We start from the raw sequence: 18,167 nt of genomic DNA on the forward strand, positions 1-18,167 counted from the left end.
TTTTGTATTTTGTAACTAATTTCACTATATATGCGTTTCGCGCCATCTTATATCATTCTATTTATCATTTGTCTAATTATGAATTTCATCCTTCCACTTTGTAAATTGGAGAAGTTACTCCTCCCATTTTAATTAATTGTCGTTCTCCCTAAAATAGGTTCAAATGATCTTTTAAAAGTTATAATAATTAAATTGGTCAAATTGTTACAAAATATCACTGCAACATTTTTATGATAGTAAAATTTGATAATTTAATTGTCAGTTTTTTAAATTTATTACCATAAAAAATACTGAAATACTAATTTTAGCTAACATATAAATTATTGAATTGTTAATATCCAAGTCAGCAATCTAAATGACAAGGTCTAATAATATTTTCCAATTGAACTAATTATCAATTTTCGTAGTCAAATACGGACAAATTAAAGTGGAAAGACTATCAAAATGTAATTTTGAAATACAAATTAAAAAAATAAAAGGTTAATATCACTCTATTTAGATAAACCCTTATTCTTTTATTTACTAAAATAATCCTTCAAACTTTAATTAGTACAAAATAAGCACTCATTCTCTAACTTGTATCAAATAAACCCTAAGTTCTAATTTATATAAATCAATATTTCATTTGAAATGAGGGCCCACCTAAATACATATCAAAATATTCGAGCTTATTTGGGCCAAACAAAAAACTTTAAGGGCTTATTTAATAAACACAAACTAATTGAAGGGCCTTATAGTAGTTTAGCCATTAGATTATGAAGCAAAGGTCGTACTTGGGCAATTATCAACAGTGCAAGCTAAGATTTCCCTGTAATCCCTAGATATTGTGAAAGAATCATAAATTTCTCATCACTACTCTTGTATTCGAATAAGAGGTTTGAATGGTCAAACGACGTGAGTTTTACGAATCCGAAATCGTAGTCTTTGAAGAAACTCCATGTGACGTTTAGGGTCGTGAATTCAACAAGGCCTGCACCTCCGCCACCGGCAACCACATGTATCGTACCGTTCACAGGGCCTGTGTAATGTTGTTTCTCCTTGTTGGTGCATATATTCTGCAGCAACGATGATCAGTTGAAAGGTGAGCGATCGACGAGTTGAATTTCAAGTTAGATCACTATTGAGAATGCAAAAAAACAAATGAACAACAATTGTACATTGAATACTAGAACTCTACATTGAATAAAAGATTGTTGGTGTTTATATACAACTTCTCTTGACTAATGTAACAACCTTAACTATTCAACTAACCATACCTTAACTGCTATAACAACTTCAAGAAGCTTCTAACTATTCAACTAATGATCCCATACAGTCTAAGTTCATGCACGCTGCAGTACTAACTCATTATGCTAACATTCCCTCAACTTCTTCTTCTTCTGTTCTTCTGACCTTGAATACACTATTACAACAAGCTCTAAAAAAAACTAATTACAACTAATTTCTAACATTCAACCTTCTTGATGAAAAGATGAACAATTGAATCGAAAGTGTTGATGATTCCTACCGTTCACTTGAATCGAAAGTGTCGATGCTTCCTTTCATTCTTCTTGAATCGAAAGTGCCGATGCTTCCTTCCGTTCACTTGAATCGAAATGTTTCCTTTCGTTCTTCTTATTCACCTTCATTTCTTTCTTCTTCATCATCTTTTATAAGGATCCTTGACATATATTTTTTATGGACACTTGGTTGTGAAGCTTCCAAGTTCCAACAACCTTGAAGAAGCAACATATAACGAGGAATACAAATTGTCAACAATTGAGCTATCAATGCAATGTCATAGTATCCATTTCCTTTGTGCTCATTTTTAACACGGAAAATGGTTGATGCAGTCAAGTAACGACCTCGTGGATCAGCTACACACATCATGTTCTTTGCGTCCCATATTTGTTGAGTGAGCTCAAGAACTGTTAGAGCTTTGTACCGCTGAGATCCACTGGAAGTGAGTGGAGCAAAACCCACCATGAAAAAGTGAAGCCGGGGGAATGGAATGAGATTCACGGCAAGTTTCCTAAGATAAGAGTTGAGTTGGCCAGGGAATTGCAAGCAGCATGTTACTCTAGACATTGTTGCAGATACTAAATGGTTCAAATCACCAAAGCTCGGAGTGGTGAGCTTAAGTGTGCGGAAACAAATGTCATAAAAGGCCTCGTTGTCAAGAACCATACACTCATCAGTATTTTTAACCAATTGGTGAACAGACAAGATAGCATTATAAGGCTTCACAACTGTATCAGAGACCTTGGGAGATGGGAAAACCGAGAAGGTCAGCATCATCCTATCTGGATATTCCTCCCTTATTTTCGAAATCAACAATGTTCCCATTCCAGTTCAAGTTCCTCCTCCCAAGGAATGACAAACCTGAAACCCTTGAAGGCAATCACAGTTTTCGGCCTCTTTACGAACAACATCAAGAACAGAGTCGATTAACTCAGCACCTTCGGTGTAATGGCCTTTAGTCCAATTGTTACCGGTACCGGACTGACCAAAAACGAAGTTATCCGGTCTAAAGATCTGACCGATAGGGCCAGATCTGATGTTATCCATGGTTTCAGGTTCAAGATCCATGAGAACAACACGAGGGAAGAATCTACCTTAACTGGCTTCATTATAGTAGACATTGATGCCCTCAAGTTGAAGATATAAGTCCCCTTGGTAACGACCAGTTGGATCTGTGCCGTGCTCGGCACAAACAACTTCCCAGAACTTGGCACCAATTTGGTTGCCACATTGGCCACCTTGAATGTGAAGGATCTCACGCATTTTGTTTTAGGGAAAGGAGAAAACAACATTAAAGACGGCAGAAGCAGCCATGATAGAGTCAACGAACTCCATGCAACGAAAGAAAACGAAGTCAGGACCGTTTGACGAATGATATCATATTGAGAATGCAGAAAACAAATGAACAACACTTGTACATTGAATACTAGAACTCTGCGTTGTTAGCATAATGAGTTAGTAACAATGTTGTTAGTACTGCAACGTGCATGAGCTTAGACTGCATGGGATCATTAGTTGAATAGTTAGAAGCTTCTTGAAGTTGTTATAACAGTTAAGGTTGTTAGCATGGTTAGTTGAATTGTTAAGGTTGTTACATTAGTCAAGAGAAGCTGTATATAAACATCAGCAATCTTGTATTCAATGCAGAGTTCTAGTATTCAATGTACAAGTGTTGTTCATTTGTTTTTTGCATTCTCAATAATCACTACTTTTATTCGACTGCTAGGTATATGTATTCTCTAATATACTAATATGTGAATAAAAGATACTAATTCAGGATATTCAAGAAGAACATTAACAAGATGATCATATTCGATGCGGTAAAAGGTAATCGGTATGCATATTACATTGCCAGTCTCATGCATCTGTTGTTCTTATTGTAATCTCTAAGCTAGTAATACGAATTGTTGCTAACGAAGTACATCGCATGCATAAAAACGGATTCAGCATGAACCTATTGGTGAAGATAAAGGAAAAACACTTAAAAGTTGTCCATGATTGGAAGTTTTTTAGTGAATTAACATATGGAAAAAATGCATGCTTGACAATTTCATCACTGTGCGATTATCGTGACATACCTGGTAAATCAGACATGTCCACTCATAGTGGTGCGCATGGCCATAGATGGAAATGTCAACTTTGTACTTTTGCCAAAGTTTTTGAAGGCTCTCCCTTCCCATCGGTTCCCCGAAAGATCCTGTATCAACATAAAAAGTAGCAGAAGAATAACCCAACACTCGATATGCAAGGAAAACCAGCCATGGTTGCTTTTGTCTATCAACTGATGTGAGGCAGTGCTTGATGAATTCGTATTTCTCCGTACCTTCCCTCCAATCATGTTCCGTGTCAGCTACACAGAACCGGAACATGCCGTAGTCAGTGGAATACCTGATCGAATCAATAACTTTTCAATCAATTCCTCTGCATATCTTTAAACATAATACACAAACATAATTGCTATGAAACTTATTGATGGGAGAACTTTGCCACCCTTATGGTACTACCCGGCTCGATGGGGCATAAATGCAGATGTATCTCAAAGAAACGGTTCACAGATGGGATTGAGGAAGAGCAAAATTAAACATATATGATATTGTAAGAAAATTATTGTACCAGAACTTAGCCTTGTTTTCGCTTGGGACATAAAACATAGTCTCTGCCACCACACCATATTCTCCTCCCGAATCCTTGTCTTCATAGAAGGATCCAGATCCCAGCCAATCACGCCCATGGTTTCCACTGAGGAAATATCACCGATTTACGTTTAAGGTGAAGACAAGAATATATCAATATATAAATATATACATATGGTCAAACCAAGTAGAGCATGTAAGTAATGGCAGACCTAGCAACCATGAAAGGAACGGTAGATGCAATCGGCTCGACTTGTACAATGAATTGGTCCCATTGTGAAAGGTATCCACTGGCATAACATGGCTCCAATTAGGAAGATTAAATTATTGTTATTCAAGTCTCTAATTAACTGTTTTGTAGTGTTTAAAGAAGCATCCTAGAAATCATTGTACTCATTGGAACCATCAACTTCAGCCTGCAGTTTATAACGATAACTGTTTATCGGAGACACTCAAATAAAACTTTAAGCACTTCAGCAGCATAATTGATAGAAAAATGAGGGTTGCAAATACAATGACCATTTTTTTTCCGAGCATGCATTGTCAGATGTTATTGAAGTCATTAATTAATGTAAGTAAAATGGCAGCTTTCTTTACTTGCACTTGAAGTTTCCAAGAAGAGTTCAAACTTTACCCATGTCTCCGAAAATGACAACCCGTTGTAAAGAATTTTGACCGAGATAAGGAGATGCTCTAAACTTGTATTCTTGACTCCAAACATATGTTCCATCCGATAAAATATGTCCAAGCTTATAGGTGTACCTGCAAGTTCGATTAGTAAAGTTTAGCAGCATGTAGAAAGAACACAAGTTGATCATTTCTTTATGCATTCATGGAATATAACTAAACCAATGTTGTATAACAATTGAATTTACGATCAGGAAATGTTACATACAGTGAATTGGGCCACAATTCATTCAGAAAACTAGTGTGTATAAATCTGGGATCTCTCCATCCTATTGTTCTTGCTGGCGCACCTGAGCACATTAAAATGATAAGATCAATCATATGCCTTTTCGACTTGAGAAACAACTAAGGCAACGTTTTTCTGGTTTTCAACGAATTGAGGAAACAAATTAACATGAAATTATGTTAGCTTATTGTGCGAGAATTTCATGAAGAAACCTTATGGACTAAAAGGATCAACAGAAGAAACAGATAACAAATCATATCTTGCAAAGCAAACCTCGGGTAACTGAGTTACATACCACACATGTTGTTCTGTTAAGCATTGTAGTAGGCAAAGCTTGAGCTAAGTAAGAAGAATACTAGAAGTAATTTTATTAAGCTTGCTTCATTTACACTTCACCTAAGCTTGCTTACTTATAGTTAATTCATAACAAACTTCAAAAAACTAACAGATTTAGAAACCGTTCCCTAACAGACTTGACACGTAAGACACGACACGTATTTTAACTGCATTTATCATCTACATTCTTCCAGCTGCCATACACACCATGCATGAACTGCACTATCACATGCACAACATTCTCAGCTACCTTAAGTATCTCAACATTCTCTCTACTTCTTCTTCTCTTCCCCCTTCCTTAACACGACAGTACATGCAGCTTTTCTCGAAACTACTCAAACGTTGGCCTGGTCAGCGGGTTGGTTAGACCGTTAGCCACTTGAAACGCAACAGGGACATAGCTAACTCGAAGAAGACCAGCTGCAATATTCTCTCGAAAAAAATGTACATCTAACTCAACATGCTTGGACCTAGCATGACATACTGGATTAACACTCAATGTAACAGCACTAGTGTTGTTACACCAAATAACATGTGCATCAGGCAAGGACAATCCAAGGTCACAAAGCAACGCAGCAAGCCAAGTAACTTCTGCAGCTGAATCAACAACGCTCATGTTCTCGGCCTCTATTGTCGATCGAGAGACTGTCTTATGTTTCTTGGAGTTCTATGCAACTAAACAACCTCCAAGAAAAACACAATACCTTGTCATGGACCTACGACTATTGGCATCACCAGCCCAGTCTGCTTTAGATAAGGCTTTGAGATATAGTCTAATATCACTATTCGAAAACATTAACCCATAATCCAGTGATCTCGCTAAATAACGAAGGATGCGTTTGACTGCTACCAAATGTACTTCTCGTGGAGACTGTATGAATTGAGCCGCTTTATTGACAGCAAACGCTATATCTGGTCGAGTATGGAAAATATAAAAAAGAGCCCCCACAACATTGCGATACTCCCAAGCATTAGCCAATAACTCACTACTTTGATTAGTAGCTTTCACAACAGCAACCATTGGAGTGCAAACAGACGTTGCTTGACTCATATTGGTTTTCTTCAACAATTCACAAATATAAGCTCGTTGACTCAGTACCAAACTAGTACCAATTCTCTTAACTTTTATTCCCAGAAAATACGACAACTCACCTAAATCTTTAAGTGAAAAATGAATACTGAGCATACGAATGACCTGATCAACAACTTCAGCAGATGTCCCTGTTATTATAATGGCATCTGCATACACTAAAGCATACATATTACAATCATCTTGAAGCCTAACAAATAGTGACACATCTTCTTGGATTCAATAAATCCGAGCTCCAACATACTAGCTTTAAGTTTGTCATTCCAATTACGCGGTGCTTGACAAATACCGTAGAGCGCATTTTTCAACTTGCATATAAAAGGAGTACCATCTGAAACACATTGTTCAAATCCTGGTGGCTTCTGCATATACATGTCTTCATGCAAATCCCCATTTAGGAAAGCATTATTGATATCAACTTATCTTAAGACCCAACCTCTAGCAACAACCATGGTTAAAAGCACATACACTGTTGAGAATTTCACAACTAGGATAAATGTATTTTGGAAGTCAAGGCCAGGAACTTGTGTGAACCTTTTTACGACTAGGCGATCTTTGTATCTAAGCACAGACCCATCAGGGTTTCGTTTGAGCTTAAACAACTACTTGCACCCTACCACATTTCTGTTAGCATGTAAGGGAACAAGTACCCACGTGTCATTCTCAAGTAAATATGAATATTCCGCATGTACTGCTTCAGTCCATGCAGTAGACTTAAGAGCTTCTTTAATCGTGGTTGGTACAACATCATCAAAAAACGTAGTAAACACTTTTGGCTTAAACACGCCACACTTACTTTGAGTCAGCATAGGATGCACATTACTAGCTGCAGGTTTTGTTCTGTCACCATGCAGTGATTGAACATCCTCAGGTTATCCTTAACCAAGATCTGGGACTTCAGACATAGCAACAGACTCAGTATCTAACCCTGATCGTGTAGTGCAGTGGCCAGAATCATCTACAGGCAATTAAGCAGCACCTGGGACTTGAGCACTACCAGTATGCAGCTTATTGGCATCCATTACTATATCAAGAGATCTGCTCAAAGGCAACGCGGATGATGACTGCCTGTCAGGCTTATCATTGGCAAATGGAAAATTCCACTCATCGAACTTCACATAACGAGACACAATGACACGCTTATCAGGCGTTAACAAAGAAAACCTTTGTGTTGAGAGCTCATACCCAAGAACGTACACGGTTGAAATCGAAAATTGAGCTTATGAACATTGAATGGTCTTAGATGAGGGAAACATCAATATCCAAAGACCCTAAGTAATTCATAATCTGGCTTCTTCTTGAATATACACTCAAAGGGGGAACGCCCAGCTAGTACCCTGGAGGGAAGTCTATTGATCAAATGTACAACCATGACTACTGCATACGACCGGTAACTAGTTGACATGAAGGCTTGTGCAAGTAAAACCAGTGCCAACTCAACTACATGCCTATGTTTACGTTCCACTACACTATTTTATTATGACGTGTGTGGACATGTAACACGATGAGAGATGCCAGCTTCAGCAAGAATTCGAGATAACCGACGATATTTGCCACCTCAGTCACTCTGAACAGCTAAAATCGACAGTCCAAATTATGTTTTCACAAGCTGTTGAAACACATAAGTAGCTTGAGACTTTTTCTTAAGGAGATATAACTACGTGTGTCTAATGCAGACATCCACAAAACTTACATAATACTTATAGCCATTATAAACAACAGGTGATGACCTTCATAAATATGTAAATACAAGTTGGAAGGGCAATTCATACACAGTGGATAAATCAGAAAATAGAAGCTTATGGCTCTTTCCCATATGACAAGCAAAACAAGTTTCATTAACACTTTGTTCAATAGTTACATCAAGTAGTTTGAATATTTGCCCAAGGGTTCCATGTGCAGGATGCCCAAGGCGCTTATGCCACAAATCATACAGAGTATGTGAAACAACAACGCTATTAGCTTCAAAAGAAGCATTCGTATTATTCATGGAATATACTTGGAACAAATATAGACCATCATTCTTCTGTCCTTGCAGCAACACTTCACCAGTGCCTTCATCACAAACACAACAATGGGATGCATGAAACTCAAAGTATACCCCATTGTCCCTAGCAAGCTTTGAGACTGAGAGAAGATTTTTAGTTATCTTGGGAACATGAAACATATCATTCAACATCAAAGCTCGAGAAGAAGAACATAAAGTAGTTTTACCAATAGCTCAAATAGGAAGTAAATCTCCACTGCCGAGATCCTTTTGATTAAGCACCTTAGCTTATTCAAAGGTCACATGATGTGTAGCCCCGGAGTCCACCACCCAGTGATCCCTTGTAGTAGTAGCAACAAGACTCTGAGGCTGTGAGGAATGGCATACTTGTGCCTCAGCACGAGCTTTTGAGCATCACATACAATCATCCTCACCAACAGAGACTGCCTCAAAATCGGATTAGTTAGCAGAACCTAACTCACCACGAGCCACAGTACGATATGCCGATCGACCAGTGAAGGTTTGGTCGAACCTGTACCAGCAATCAACAACCATGTGGCCATTTTTGCCACACAACTGGCACTGCACATGTGGTCAGCCACGACCACGTCCTCCACCTCTACCTGCATTACTAGATCCTGATTACCTAGAACCACGATCATGAAAGCCATAACCAGCAGTTTTCAAGCCAGAAGCAGATTGAACTATATGAGCGCTCATCGGAAGAGAATCTTCTTGAGAATCAAAACCAGCAAGTTGCATCTCGGCATCGATCAACATCGAGCAAATCTTGTCAAGAGACAATGCATCCTTCATGGTGGTTATGAACGCAATGTACAGCTGATATTCTCGGGAAAGGCCTTTAAATATGTTGGCAACATGTTCGGCGCATCACATATTACTTTGATGCGCGTAAGGTATGTGCGCATGCTATCATTCCCTTTTTTAAGCGATTGAAGCTTGTAATGGAGATTGATGACCGTCGTGGTAGACCGATTCGCAAAGAACTGTAAAACTGTGCTCCAGACCGTTGCTGTCATCTCCGTTCCAACAAATTGGGACAATAAATGAGGGCTGATCGTGGACAGTAGCCAAGAAGCTAGTGCACTGTCTTGTGCAACGTACTCCTCATACAACTCATTCGACACCAAGTCACCATGCTCGTTTACCACCATTGTAGAAGGAGGCGAGGTGGCTCTCGTTAGTAACCGTTCAAGTCGATGACTACGAATGGTCAACAAAACTTGATGTTTCCAAAGGAGAAAGTTCGATTCATCGAGTATGATGTTAACCTTCTTGTTTGTGAAGGTTTTTCCTTCTGAGAACTCCATGGATATGAGGGCAGCGCATCACACAGAAGCAATCTCAGGAACAACCTGCGAATGATACCATATTAAGCATTGCAGTAGGAAAAGCTTGAGAAGAATACCAGAAGTAATTTTATTAAGCTTGCCTCATTTACACTTCATCTAAGCTTGCTTACTTATAGTTAATTCATAACAAACTTCAATAAACTAACAACTTTAGAAATTGTTCCCTAACAGACTTGACACGTATACTAACTGCATTTATCATCTACATTCTTCCAATTGCCATGCACGCCATGCATGAACTGCACTATCACATGCACAACATTCTCAGCTACCTTAAGTATCTCAACATGTTCCTATCAAAAGTGAGTGTTCCAGCTGGTGAACTCATTGACGGACCTCCTTTTGGACTCCATTCAACAAAACGTACAGCTTCACCAATCCCATATCCACTCGTCCACGTAACGGTCATCTGTGAATCAAAGTAGTAATATGCAGGCCATCTGATAAATTGCTGACATTACTATAGAAAGAACGAAGAGTGCAATGCAATACAATGGAGAACTTTTACGTTGGTATCCGACGCATGTTGTGCATGTTCTTCAACATTTCACATGCAAACTAGGCTGAAAATCAAGAGAAATCGAACTTACTTCATTCCATACTTTTCCTTGAGCTAGTCGAGGGTAAACCGGTGCTTTTGGATTTGAGAAAGCAACTTTATTTGACACCGCCACCACCTTTGGCTATTACATAATCAAGAAAAAGGGAATTATGTAAGTAAGCAGTTAATAGGATGATCAAGATTGGAATACATTAAGCAGCCCTAGTTTTCATATAGGATGATCATTATAAGCATACATTTGACAAACCGCCAGAAAATAACGCGAAAGAGAAGTTGAATCTCTGATTAATCAACTGAAGCTTCAATGTCCATTTTCCGGTTTCTTTATACTTAGGAGTGCTGTAGTTTGCATACTGAAACTGCAAGAGGGAGTTAGCAAACAAGGTTTAATTTCACATCATATAAATCTTTCCCCATTTAAACAAAGAGCAGGCATTTCATCAAAGCGGAAACAAAACAATCAGTCTAAGAACCTTAATAGGTGCCGAACACAACAGCGGAGGGGTCAGCCGTGGATTATCATCAGCTGGAGCAGGACAGGAAGCACTGGAGAAACATATTAGTTTTCGAGATCAAACAACACATATAGTCCCATGGAAACACATTCGAAACATATGTTTTACCTGAAATTGGAAGGAGAAAACACTCCAATCCAATCAACTGATGGATGAGGAGAACGAATCTCCACTACAACCCAATCTGCATTTTGACCCTGCAACACTCATGAATGTTATGTAAATAGTTTTGCAGAAAAACAGTAGGAGAGACTTACCTTCAACCCAAGAACAGTAGGAGAGACTTTTATGTAAGCTTGATGGTTGAGAGAAAAAGTTGCATTTTGAACAGCAATGGTTGAAAGAGGCTGATCTCCATGTGAAGCAACCACTTCGAGTGTTGCAAGAATTAATAGAATGGACAATAAAATCAAACACAATTCCCTCATCCTACCAGATATCTGAAACAAATCACCAAATCAAAAAAAAAAAAACACTTGCGTTTGAACAAGAACTGTAATGAAACAGATCCCTTGCAAGGCATGCATAACGCAGATTCAAATAAACGGCCAACTTGCCATTATTCTATTGAGTTATATCTGAAACAAGACAAAGTATATCCCTTTATGCAGAAGTTTCAATAGGGGTACCTTAAAATACACGACAGAGAAGAATAGAAGCTAAGACTGGACTCAACCTAAGTCAAAAGAATGTTGTTTGTAATGAATCAAAAGGGCGAAGCAAGTGGAAGAGCAAAAGGTATGGAGAAGACAGAAGAGAACACAGAGGTCGGCAAACCAAGAGAAAAGGGTGGCCCTTTTTTTTGTGGAAAATAAACATCGAATCTGTAACTGGAAGATTCGAAAAGTCAATGATTAAAGCTTTCCATGTTCAGCGTTGATCTTAGTCCTTAGATGTTGCAGCTAAAGATTCTGTTTTATTCTGTTTGTTAAAATATGGGCCTTTTCCAAGCAGTTGTTATAAGTTGCAATGTGGATCTTCCAAGGGAACTAGAGAAGAGGCAGAAGTGTAAGAGGGAGGGGATGGACAGTATGGAGCAGGTCGGTTTTTGACCATCTCGATTTTAATTTAAAAATTGAAAATTTTCGTCCGATCTTATATATTCCGGTGTTTGATGTTATTTCACTCATTCTGAACCTGCTCCGAATTTTGAGCAAAATTTTGTTCAGACCAGATACGAATAAATTTATTTGATTTAATAAATCATTTGTCTCCTAAACTATATATGATCCGGATATCCGATAATACATATATCCATTGAAATCTTATAGCTGTCACCCAGAATTTGATGTAATGGCAAATTGTTACATTGATGGAAAGAAGATTCATGAAATTTGGACAAAACGTGAAATAAATAAGGTTAAATTTGCACGTAACAGCATATGATCTTCTTAGAGAAGCTTTCCGGCAACAGCAAAAACACACTGCCATTATGAGATGATCGCTGTCTTCTTCAAACTAGTAGCAAACTCCACAACAGCAAAAACACTACAAAAGCAGAAGATAAAATAAAAGCAACAATCAAGTTTTATTTCTTTTCCGGAATGTGTATGAATTATGACAGTAAAAAATGTACAGAAAGAGTTCATATGAGTGAAGCAAACATGGGGAAGGCCTGGTGGAAGTTGGTAAACATGCACATTTTTTTCAGGTTGGAGACTTGGAGAGACGGAGATCATTCAAGTCTGATAGTTACAAGGGTCTTGATCAAGTCCGGAGTCAAGTCGGATTGGACCTTTTCCCAAGACTGTTTTATTCATTCACAATACTCAAACTCGATATTATGTTTTTCTAGGACTGTTTTATTCATTCACAATACTCGAACTCAAGATTATCATTGGTGGTAATTGGTAAACATGCATGTTTGAAAGCAAATTATGGAATTGTTGAGGAAAGTAGAAATGTATACCCTAATCATATCAAAAACACATAAAAGAGATAAGATCCAGTAAATAAAAAGCCCTGCAAAAGGAAGACTTTTGGGGTATACCTCTAATAATAGTCTTGGTTTGAATTTTGGCTTCCCATGCCCCACTCCAGGTATACCCTAATCATATAAAAGAAGACACATAAAAGAGATAATGAATTAAATTGATGTGCAACAGTGCAAGTTGAATTTGTAGTTTCCCTTAAAACTAACCGTGGCCAAAGCAATTTGTGGTACTGTTCACACCATCTCTGCAAATGCAAGAAAATGACTCATCAAGACCAGCAAATCCACACAAACCTCCACTGGTTTCACAGTCCTTACATGCTGTGGTATAGTAAGAATCATTATACTGCAAAGATATACCAAATTTCCACTTCATGGGATCCCCTTCATCTCCGAACTCGTATATCGATGTGTACGATGAGCACTGGAGTTTAGGAAGATCCAAAGAGTAACCTGATCCCATTCCCATGAATGAATCATAAACACAACAGGTGGATGAGGGTGCATTTTGTGGCAAACCAATTCCATTCACTCCTTTGCAAGAATATAAACCGCTACAAACACGAGAACCGGAACCGGTTTCACACAAATCCTCGCTTGAATCAAACACAGGAGATGTAGTGGAGCAACCAAGCAGGACAAAGATGTTGGAACCTGTTAGAGTGAACGGGCTCGTTCGATCCAAGCTAAAGCTTCCGGAGTTCTGCATCGAAGAGCAAGTCGACATGAGAGGGTCTGCAACCACAATGGTACTGGTCGGGTAGTCGATGGAAGAAACAGTGTAAATGCCAGCGCCGGTTGAGAATTGTAGAGTACCAGCATTGCATTTTACATATCTAGAAAAGTACGGATGGCCACATCCGAATCCAGTGCCAAAAGGAAACATAACCGGGATGGTACCACAAGTGTTGTTACATGTACCACGGGTCGGGATGGTGCGGCCAGCAGCATGGTCGACAGCAGAAACTTTATCGAGTCCAGGAAGCAAGAGAATGCTGAAGAAGAGAGAAGCAGCTGGTAGAGTTGACATGGATAAAGGGTTTCAGATGAAGAGAGAATTACAGATGCAGCTAATGAGCTAATAGTTAAAATGATACGAGAAAGATAAAATGGTATTCTTTTCGGTGGAAGTAATCAAATTTCAACGTTCTTCTCCTATTCCTTCCTAAAAAGAAGAGCCTGTCTTTATATGCATTCTAGCTATAAAGCACCATGGATTTTCATTACTATTTTGTAGAAAAAGGAGAGAGTAAATCTGGTCTTTAAAGTCTATTCATGTGAAAGCAACTACTTTCAGTAGCATTCATTCTTGTAAATTTACCTTTTTCATTGCATTTTACAATGAATAAAGAATAAATGTACAGAAATGTAACCCAATTATTCACCTAATGACTAATGGTATAGAATAAATGTATAAAAGACCAAATGTTTCCTTTCAAATAAGGCTTCCAGTTTCCATGGCATCTACATATTTCAAGTGAATATAGTAGCACAAGGTTCATGGTATTGATGCCTCAAGACAAGGAGAACTCTGTCAGATTCGAGGTTCCTCTCGGTTTCAGAAGTATTGCCGATATTTATGCATTCAAACCAGCCCAATTCTTGAAAGCAATAAGTGCCTCCATTTTCCTGAAGCTCCTTCTCAACTTTGACGCTTTAAGCTTCTTATGCTTCTCCATGAATGCTTGCTTGTACCTCCACTTATCCACGAAAATTTTCATCTCTTGAGACTTCTCCACGACGTGCTTCACTGCATCGAACAAGGGCCTATAAGAACGCATCGACTAAGTTATGATCAAACTTGATGACTTTCTCTTTGCCACCTGAAATTTTCCATTTAGATCGTTCCATAGCTTCACTGAAATATTTCTCAGCAGTCACGTAACCATTAAACAGGGACAAACATATGTTTGATCATTTGGCTCAAACTGCAGGAAAATCATCCTTTTGAAAGTCCTCCGAGCATCTTCCAACCGCTCAACTTTACAGAAAGCATGAATTATTGAGTTCCAGTCGTGCTTTGATTTCAATGCGAGGGTCTTCAACAACTTCATCAAGAAATGCAGCCACCAACTCAGTCCTTTGATTCTCCATCAGACCTGTCATTATAGTAAGATAACTCCCTTTCAAGTCATGTGTTCTAGTATCACTGTAAAAGCAGATGGAAAGCTTGACTCGTCATGGATGCTTCTATTAGCATGTCATACATTCCTACATCCAACTGAAGCCCCGAAGTACTAATATCCATAACTAACTGAGTAGCTTCGGCAATTCTAAGCTCCTTTCTATAAACCTTTAAGATAGGCACATAAACTCCACCTTGAGCTTTCATTTCATCAAGAATGCTATGCGCCTTATCTGATAAACCGAGATTAACACAAGCGCTAATGATGTCATATCCAACAGACTTGTCAACCACCAGCATGGAAGACTCCAACTTTTGAGCCCCAATGATCAAACTAGCTAAACTCTTCATAACTCCATTTTCGAGATACCCTTTAACCACTTGACAATAAGTTTATTTGGAAATCCAAACTCAATCATCAAATTTTCTAACTCCTCTATCTTCTTTTCAAGCCCTTTCAATGCAAACAAATAGGAAAGAAAACCAAAACTGGATTCTACAGGACAAACACCTAACACAGTCATAGTTGCCACTACTTTTTCAGCATCCGAAACGGATTCGAGTTCATAACTACAACACTCTAGAGCAGCATTACAAGTAGTCAAATCAGGTTTCAAATAATTCAACGTTTCATCAATTGCAATCCTACAACATTCCTTAAAAACTCCAAGAAAACGCAACAAGGCTACCACTTTTCCTACTGATAACAAGCATATCACCCCACACTTTACTCTGCAGACACTGTACTTGTTCTATTGTGGAAGATACATGAATTGTTTTGTTCTGTGCTTTGTTTATTACTATATAAATATATTAATATTTTGTAACCTATCAGCAACCAAGCTGGAATAGCTCAGTTGGTTAGAGCGTGTGGCTGTTAACCACAAGGTCGGAGGTTCAAGCCCTCCTTCTAGCGTAAAATTTTTGTTGATGCATGCGGCCCCGTAATAATTTTTTACTCCAACAGCTGCGACGAACATGAACAACAGCAATATATACGTTCTTCGTGACGATCTTCGGTACTCTCCGAATAAAATCACTCCCAAAATGCTCACAAGAGGAAGTGCCTGAACAGCATCTGCTGCTGCATAACCTGCAGCTTGGCCTCCCATGAACTGGAGACCGTTCCCGAACCATACCAAGAAGGCCATCCATTGGCCATTCCAGTCCTTTAGATAGGTATTAAAGGATGATTTGGGTACTCCAACTGCTAAGCTTGGCTTCATTATCAGCTACATTAGATGAATGAACAGCTGATTCAAGGCAAGCAGCAACAAAGAAGCAACCAACACCAGGGAAAATGATCTCAGCTTTGTTAGGAATCAGAAATGTTCTATTCTACCTGGAGATTTAAATGAAATCAATTTCTTTCTTAATGTAACCTAGGACAACAGTCATGCTCGACGAAACCGCTTCTACAACCGACAAGCCGTTGCCCAAGCATATTGTGTGGAAAGGTTACCTCACCAGTCGGGGATGGATCGAAAAGAGTTGACAAAAACGATTGTTTTTTACAAAAAAAAAAAATTAAATTCTTATATAATTTAAGTGTTTTTTATATTTTCTATTAGTAATCTATTTTTATCTAAAATTTTATAAATTTATCCCTAATCACAAACCATTATCAATGAAAAATGTCATAATATAAATTTTAAAAATTTAACGACCATCTTATAGTTTACCATAATCATTTAAGGGTTGTCAAAATCGGCACTAACTTTTACCATCTCAAATCAAACCTGATGTAAATATATAATCATATAATATTAATGCATCGTATTCAAAATTTTACATTATCTGGGAAAAAAAGCTGCTTTATCCACATGAAAATTGAAAGTACACAAAACTTGAGGACTCAAACCAAAATACCCCATGATTCTTTTTCTTTTCTGTTTATGCTTAGTGCATCATATTTCCACACAGCAACCAGACTGGACAAACCCAGAAAACTCATCAGGCACATTGATTTTCTTCAATTTACCATTTCGTCCTCCCATGGTTTCCACCATGTAGAACTCATGAGGTCCACCCTGGTACTCTGACCCGGTAACCAAGACCCAGTCCCCGAGAGTAATCCCGCGCGATCCGACCCGAACGACAGGGTCCAGCTCCGCCCAGTTCATCAATTCCCCGCCTTTTCCTATCCCTACACTCGATCTCGGACACCGACCCGGTTCCCAAACCTATTCGGCCACCCTCCATTGACCCGACTTGATACCGCAAACATCAGCACTCCCGTCGAACTGACCTTGCCTCTCCGTATTGTACCCACTCACAACCCAGAACTCGTCTTCTCCGATCACCGCGCCCTCACACTCGTCTCGCTCTTTACTCAGGTCACCCAGCTGACTCCACTCGTTGTTTCTCAAATCATAAACCCACGCCGTTCTCAACGCGTTCTTGTTCTCATCATGTCCACCTGCAATATAGACCCGACCCGAACATGCTCCGATTGCAAAGAACGACCTCTTCGACGGCATATCCTTCCCTTGTTTCCATTGCTGAGTCGAGAAATCGTAGATGAAAACATCAGTGACCGGGTCGTAACTCACTGGGTTCCACCCGCCCATCACCACAAACTTCCCCTCACAGCTTGCTAATTGACAAAACAAAGGCAAACCATCTGGGTATTTGGGAACAGGGGGAAGCTTGTACCAGCATCGATTCACGGGTTCAAACACGGCAACCCCATAACTCAGTAACTCACCGGGTTTTTTATGTCCGTTCCCGATTCCACCGTTAAAGGCTTGAACTAAGCAAGCGACTTTAAGACTGTACCCTAATTTCTTTCGGTGGTAATAAAATTCCTGGCTTTGGAGTAAATCCCGCCATCGGTGACATACTCGGAAGGCAACTCTGTGAGCTGTATAAAGCAACCGTGCTAAACTCTCAACCCCGAGTTCATTGGGTAAACCCAATACCAACTCGGTTGAAAAATCCAAGCCTTGCATTTCTTAAGCTTCTAGAAGGTTTACTCTTTCTCAAAAGCCATGCAAGCATTGCTAACCGAACTGCATCCACATCTAATTTATAACAGACGGTTGGGTAACAGACAAAGACCATCGACACGTGTACGTTGCACGGAATTTCTGTGCAACTTGAACTGATCTCTTTATTGCTAGTTAAATAGTAATGCAGAGAAGCATCAAGATGGTCTTGGCCAGCTGATTATTGCTTAGGCTCGTATCCATCGCCCAATT

General features: G+C 39.0%; 1 protein-coding gene, 1 non-coding gene and 3 pseudogenes across 2 annotated transcripts; 1 reads left to right on the forward strand and 4 right to left on the reverse strand.

The window, feature by feature from the left end:
* Positions 1-753: 753 nt before the first annotated feature.
* LOC120156461 lies at positions 754-11,408 on the reverse strand (annotated as a pseudogene).
* Positions 11,409-12,242: 834 nt separating this feature from the next.
* Positions 12,243-14,197, reverse strand: LOC120156458 (LEAF RUST 10 DISEASE-RESISTANCE LOCUS RECEPTOR-LIKE PROTEIN KINASE-like 1.5). The gene is made up of 3 exons (XM_039167782.1): positions 13,050-14,197; positions 12,900-12,956; positions 12,243-12,397 (listed from the first exon to the last, which is right to left on the reverse strand). The coding sequence occupies exons 1-3, from the start codon at positions 13,870-13,872 to the stop codon at positions 12,363-12,365; spliced, it is 915 nt and encodes a 304-aa protein (XP_039023713.1). The 5' UTR covers positions 13,873-14,197; the 3' UTR covers positions 12,243-12,362.
* Positions 14,198-14,212: 15 nt separating this feature from the next.
* LOC120156476 lies at positions 14,213-16,193 on the reverse strand (annotated as a pseudogene).
* On the forward strand, positions 15,810-15,883 carry TRNAN-GUU. Its single transcript has one exon. It is a non-coding gene; the product is annotated as a tRNA-Asn (tRNA).
* A 664-nt stretch (positions 16,194-16,857) lies between the features above and the next one.
* Positions 16,858-17,959, reverse strand: LOC120156457 (annotated as a pseudogene).
* Positions 17,960-18,167: the final 208 nt, after the last annotated feature.

Source organism: Hibiscus syriacus, unplaced genomic scaffold (genome assembly GCF_006381635.1).
Source record: "Hibiscus syriacus cultivar Baekdansim isolate YM2019G1 unplaced genomic scaffold, ASM638163v2 tig00111220_pilon, whole genome shotgun sequence".
NCBI classification, from domain to species: domain Eukaryota; kingdom Viridiplantae; phylum Streptophyta; class Magnoliopsida; order Malvales; family Malvaceae; genus Hibiscus; species Hibiscus syriacus.